The sequence below is a fragment of the Gekko japonicus genome, unplaced genomic scaffold (assembly GCF_001447785.1).
Source record: "Gekko japonicus isolate JY-2015 unplaced genomic scaffold, Gekko_japonicus_V1.1 scaffold1229, whole genome shotgun sequence".
Classification (NCBI taxonomy): Eukaryota; Metazoa; Chordata; class Lepidosauria; order Squamata; family Gekkonidae; genus Gekko; species Gekko japonicus.
Genome location: NW_015160877.1, coordinates 64,284 through 70,707, shown reverse-complemented (window position 1 = coordinate 70,707; position 6,424 = coordinate 64,284). Strand labels below are relative to the sequence as shown.

The following is a 6,424-nucleotide window of genomic DNA, read 5'->3' as shown; positions in this document are numbered from 1 at the left end:
AAGGAACCTGGAGGGGGGGGGGGGACAGGGGAGACGGGGACGGGACGTACTAGTGTAGCACCAGAGTAACTCATTCCCTTTTATTAAGGGGTCTCTTTTACTGCAGACTTTGGCCTGGATCCCCAGTTTCATTCTACTAACAGTGATGCTTCTCTCTGACAGTCTTCTCCTGGCACCAGAGGAAAAACACAGCTATTACTAGAATGGATTTAAGGATCCAGCCCTCTATGCCTCCCTGGCTCTTCCAGGTTGGGCCCGAGATTGTAGAGCTACATTATTTCTAATTCTGAACAAATCTCATAAGAGACCCTCTTCCCCTTCATGAAGATTTGGCTACAGATGGGTTTTCACATCTAAATGAGAATATAGGATTCCCCTGGGAACAATGAAGTAGTATAGTTTAAAATGCTACGAGTTAAAAACCAGCATGGACAGATTTCTAGAGAACTATGCTGTAGGCAGGGTTTTTATGTATACTGCAGGGAGCCCCGTCAAATCAGCCTTTGTTAATTTCATAGACATTTGCTCTTGGAAAGTTAACTGAGCTACTCCCAAACAGTGCAGGATAGATTCAGGCAGCCCATGCATATTCTAACTTACAGTGACTCTTGTAGTCACCATGCAGTAGCGTCCATACAGCAACGCCCCATCCCCATCACACTTTGGCTAATGCACTAAATTGGTGGTGGAAAGTGTTGTCAGATCACAGCTGACTTGTGGCGACCCCATAGGATTTTCAAGGCTAGAGATGAACAGAGGTGGTTTGCCATTGCCTGCCTCTGCGTAGCAACCTTGGTCTTCCTTGGTGGTCTCCCATCCAAGTACCAACCAGGGCTGACCCTCCTTAACTTCTGAGATTTGAGAAGCTCAGGCTAGCCCAGGTCATCCAGGTCAGGGCAATGCACTGGATTAGAGATGAGCAAAAACTGTCTATGTATTTTATAAATGTTCATTTCTTGCTGACTATGGGCATCCCATGTTTGACATATCGCTTTATGGGGACAGTGTTGCTTTAGAGCAGAAGGTCCCTTCCACCTTCCACCTAATGATTCTAAATTTTGTTGCACTTCTGTTCTCTAACTCAGAGGTGTCCATGTTTTCTACAGGAGTTGGCTATGTAAGCAAAAACCCATACGTCTGCCAGTCGTGTCGGGTTTTTTTTTTTAATGATAACAGTAGCGACGTTAGACATTAAAAACATGAATGTTTAGTAGTAATATAAAAACAGCTTAATCAGTTTTATTTGCACAAAAGGGCACAGTTATGGGGTCTGGTGCTAGACAATGATCAAAATTGATCAGGTCAGTGGGAATAATAGTATCTAACAAGCTGCACTGTTCTCAAAAACTGTGTGGTATAGTCAGTCAGGGCACATTTCAGTTCTGAATCCTGGTTTACATAGCTGACGGTGACTCTCCGCTTCGATTTCAACAGTTTCAGGAAAGAGAAAGTACCTTCACAGAGCCAGGTGGCCCGAAACATTGCCCAGAGTTTGACAACTTAGCCAGGAATTACAAGATCATTCTGGGATTCATATGGTGGTGGTGACGGAAAGTAAGGTCAATTCACAGCCAACTTATGGTGACCACATCAGGTTTTCAAGGCAAGGGACTTCAGAGGTGGTTTGCCATTGCCTGCCTCTGCGTAGCAATCCTGGACTTCCTTGGTGGTCTCCCATCCAAGCACCATCCACGGCTGACCCTGCGTAGCTTCCCAGATCTGACAAGACTAGGCTAAGCTGGGCCATCCATATCAGGGAAGGATACATAGCCTTGTGTCCAAATTTCCAGGGAACCTCTGTCTTCTTAGTGGACGTACTTCACTTTCAGCTCAATGAAGCACCTCTTGATACAGACAAAGGGAACTTTGACTTTATACCCTGAAACTCTTTTTGGTCTCCAACATGCTACTGGACTGAAATTTAACTGTTCTACCACAGACCAACATGGATACTCCCTGAAACCACCTTGAAACTGAGGTACGCTGATAGTTTGGTGTAGCAGTTAGCAGTGCGGACTCTAATCTGGGAGAACAGGGTTTGATTTTCTTCTCCTCCACATGCAGCAGCTGCTGTGACCTTGGGTCAGTCACAAGTTCTTTCAGAGCTGTTCTCTCACTAGCAGTCCTTTAAAAAGCTCTCTCAGCCCCACCTACCTTACAGGGTGTCTGTTGTGGGGAGGGGGAGGGAAAGGAGACTGAAGGCCACTCTGAGACTCCTTCGGGTAATGAAGGGCAGGGTACAAATCCAATCTCCTCCTCCTTCTTCTTCTCTCTCTCTCTCTCTCTCATTTTTCCCCTCCTGAGTGCTGCAGTTCACATCATGAGCAGAATACAACTGCTGTAATCTTAAAATGGGCAATGGGCAGTGCAAGACCCTGCGCGGCTCCAGACTGCTGCTGAGTGGGGCTTCCTGTGTTAATGAGTGGCCTCTCACCTGCATAGCTTAGAGGGAACACTGGCAAGCACTTGTCAATCATTCTTCATAATGCCCCAGTTTCAAGATGTAGGTGCAGTGGAATCAAACTTGACCAGATTAAAAAGCTCTTAGCTAAAAACCTCAGGCAGGCTACACCTCAGCCCACAGGCTAGTCGCTGGACGCCTATGCTCTAACTGATTACTAATTGTATGGGAATAATACAATTCCCCTGAGATGTTTCCTTGCACATGCAAACAGCTCACATCATCCTTCAGCGGCACAGCTGTATGGATGACACAATGTGAGAACCAGATCCTTGCACATATAGGTGGCAGCAGTTTCCATCACATCTTCAGTAGCATTTTTCTCAGCCGCCATGACCGCGGATGTTGCTGTCCGCTGCATTCATGACCACCAAGCTGTCCTTCTCTGTGATGGGAACAAGCCCAGTATTGTTCACATGTAAAAGAAAATGTGCCCTGACCTGGATAGCCCAAGCTAGCCCGATCTCGTCAGACCCCAGAAGCTAAGCCCTGGTTAATGTTTGGATGGGGGACCAACAAGGAATACTAGGGTTGCTACAGGCAATGGCAGGCAATGGCAAACCGCCTCTTGCATTGAAAACTCTACGGAGTCACCATAAGTCAGCTGCGACTTGACGGCACTTCCCACCACCAAAAGAAAATGCCAAAACCAGCTCTTAGAACGCTGCTTTGGTGAAATGAATGTATAAACAACATTTCATTGCCTGTTGTGGCATAGCAATGGTATTACATCAGAGGTGGCATATATAAATCCTTGGCTGATTTCGCACAAGGAGCTGCTCCACCGTCGTGCCTCCCTTTGCCCTGTTTCCATTGGTCAATTTCCCACTCGAAGCTGCGCGGCCGCATTTTGACCCGCGGCTTCTCCCGATTTTCCCCACGGGTTCATGATCCTCAAAAAAACAGGATCACGAAACCGCAGGGAAAATCGGGCGAAGCTGCAGGTCAAAATGCGGCTGCACGGCTTCAAGTGGTAATTTGACCAATGGAAATGGGGCCAACGGAGGCGCAACAGCGGCGCAGCTCCCTGTGTGAAATCAGCCCTTATTATTAAACTCAGTTCCTGGATGCCTCTTCTGTGGCATCTGGATATCATGGGTTACTCTGTTTGGGATTTTGAAGCAAGGGTGTCTTTGAGTCACTCTGTGCACCGGGCTAGACCTGACACAGTCCTTCTAGGATTACAGCAGCCCAGAATACGACAGGGAGGATTTCATACTTGACTGCTTCCCTGACCCAAAAACATCCCACTCACAAAATGCCATCATTTTGGGGAGACAGGGTCTAGCCCAGGGGTGGCCAAACCAGGGCTCGGGAGCCGCATGCGGCTCTTTCACACATATCGTGTGGCTCCTGGCAGGGTGGCTGGAGAAGCTAATTATCATTAGCAAACAAATATCATTGGACAAATAAATATCATCATCAATATCTGCTTTTACCACTTTGGTTATTATTTTTGGAAGTCTCATTTAATGTTAATAAAAAGCAAATTTGCATATTTCCCAGTAAAAACGTGTATTTGTTCATGCCTTGTGGTTCTCAGATGTTTATATGTGGCTCTTACGTTAAGCAAGTCTGGCCACCCCTGGTCTGGCCGAATCTAAGGTGCTCGCTTTCTATATGGAGGGAGTTTTCCAAGAAGGGGAGACCAAATGTGTGATGCCCTGACTGCCAGGCGAAATGGTCAAATCCCACCCCTCTGCTTTCCCCAAATGGCTTCCATACGCTGTGATTCTGACAGCCAAAACAAAACAACCCACTCACCACTAGCAAGTCATTAAAGAGGAAGACCTCCCTCTGGTGAGCCGCTTGCTTCTGCACTTTGTTCACGTCCGTCACTTCATAAAGGCGGCTGCAACAAACCAAACGGCGGTGGGGCACCGACAGGACCTAGAAGGCAGAGACTGAGTGGGAAAGGTCCCCATCCTTATCCACCATGCCCAAGCCATTGCGCCCTTATGGTCTGCAGGAATGCGGAGCTCGCTCACAAGGGACCACCCCTCTGCACTGCCCGTTGACCACCCTCCCAGACCATCATGGCAAGGAGGAGGTTGAGTGTTATCCCTGTAGAATCGCCTCCTCCTGCAGGCGAAGGGGGTGGTGGTGGTCTTGAGATTGCCTAGTCACTGAGCTGCTCCTCCTCAGCCACCCACCCCAACCCTTTAAATTAGACCTGTCACCTGTCAAGTCCTGCCCTGGCCACCAGCCATGCACAGGGGCCACAATCTGGGCTCTGAGTTCAGTTGCCAGTTTGTCCAGTATGGCGGGTGATCTCCCACCACTACTTCCCAGTGCCCCCCAATTCAAATGAGTGGCAAGGGGGAAATGGGGGGGAGACACTGTTGATGCATCAGCGTCACTTTTGGCTAAAACCTGAAATTGATGTCACCGATGCTATGGGATGATGAAATCCTAGAGCATTGGTTATGTCACTTCCAGGTTTTAGCCAGATGCGATACTGATGTAACAACACCTTTCCACCATAGGGTTGCCAGCCTCCAGGTGAGGCCTGGATATCTCCCACTTTTACAACTGATCTCCAGCTGACAGAGATCAGCTCCCGCGGAGAAAATGGCTGCTTTGAATGGTGGACTCTTTGGCATTGTACAATGCTGAGGCCCCTCCCCAAACCTCACCCTCTCCTGGATCCACCCCCAAAGTCTCCAGGTATTTTCCCGCCTAGACCTGGCAACTCTATTTTTGCCCATGTCCCACTCCCCAAAATCTCCCCAGATTCCAGGAAGGCACTTGGCAACTTTAGCTCCTAGACATACCCCTTGTACAGTCTCATAAAGTGCAATTTGTTCAACCCATCTTCAGCCTCATCAGCAGATTCTGTGCTTGGCTATGATTTAGTCATGGATTGAACCACTTCCTCACAATTAGGCAGGCAGGGTTCAGTCCACTTCAGGGCTTTCCTTGCTTATCTCATCCAACCATAAGCCAGAGGACAAGCTAGGATTCTGCATGGCCGCAGTAACGTAATATGGCCTCTGATAGAGAATCTCGGAAAGGCTTTCATTTGATTGAGGGAGGGACAAGTTTCTAACGCTCATTACCATTGAGAGACAAATGGAGAATATGAGAAACATTCATTACAAGGCAACATAACCATTACGCTATGTAAATCAGGGCAGGGGGGGAAATAACTCACACAAGATATAACTAACTTGAGGAACTCTTTACTGTGGGATATAATCATGGCCACTGGCTTAAAAGGAGAATAGAAAAATTCATGGGGGATAGGTCCACTGATGACTATTAGCCATGATGGCACAATGGGGCTGCCATGTTTGAGGCAGCATAGGGGTCTTTTTGTAGCAGGAACTCCTTTGCATATTAGGCGACACACCCCTAACATGGCCAATCCTCCAAGAGCTTACAGAGCTCTTCTTACAGGGGCTACTGTAAGCTCTTGGAGGATTGGCTGCTGTAGAGGTGTGTTGCCTAATATGCAAAGGAGCTCCTGCTACAAAAAGAGCCCGGAAGGGGGAAGCTTTGGCCTCCCTGGGCACCCAGTGTCCCCCCCCCCCAGTGACAAAACAGGATGCTGAACTAGCTGGATCTTTGGTCTGACCCAACCAAGCTCTTCTTATGTTAGATTTTGGCAGGAAGGAAACAAATAAGGCAGATACCCGTGATGTGTCAGGACTCACCGTTTTCATTCCAACAATAGATTTTTCCACTTTGGTAACATAGGTCACATGGTCCTCGTTGGATTTGAGCTCTCTCTGCTGAATCCTCTCATAAATACCAACCACCAGGTCCCGGGGGATATCAGCTCCATCATCCACTCCTGCCAAGTATGAAGTAGAGCAAATTAGGCACAGGGAGCTACAAAGGCAGATGACAGTCTTTCCAAATCTTGGAAGTACTACAACAAGAGCCATAGTTGGTCAATAATATCCCATTATTAATTAAAATTCACTTCCCAAGCCCTACTCTCTGTACCCCCACCCCACC

At 47.8% G+C, this 6,424-nt stretch overlaps 1 protein-coding gene across 1 annotated transcript in view; it reads right to left on the bottom strand.

Moving 5' to 3' along the window:
- Positions 1 to 6,424, bottom strand: part of IQSEC3 (IQ motif and Sec7 domain 3) — a 52,169-nt gene that overhangs the window by 8,811 nt on the left and 36,934 nt on the right. Inside the window, exons 5-6 of the mRNA XM_015422854.1 lie at positions 6,118 to 6,257; positions 4,222 to 4,351 (exon numbers count right to left, since the gene is read on the bottom strand). Of these exons, the coding sequence (XP_015278340.1) occupies positions 4,222 to 4,351; positions 6,118 to 6,257 (270 nt within the window). The remainder of the gene's footprint in view (positions 1 to 4,221; positions 4,352 to 6,117; positions 6,258 to 6,424) is intronic.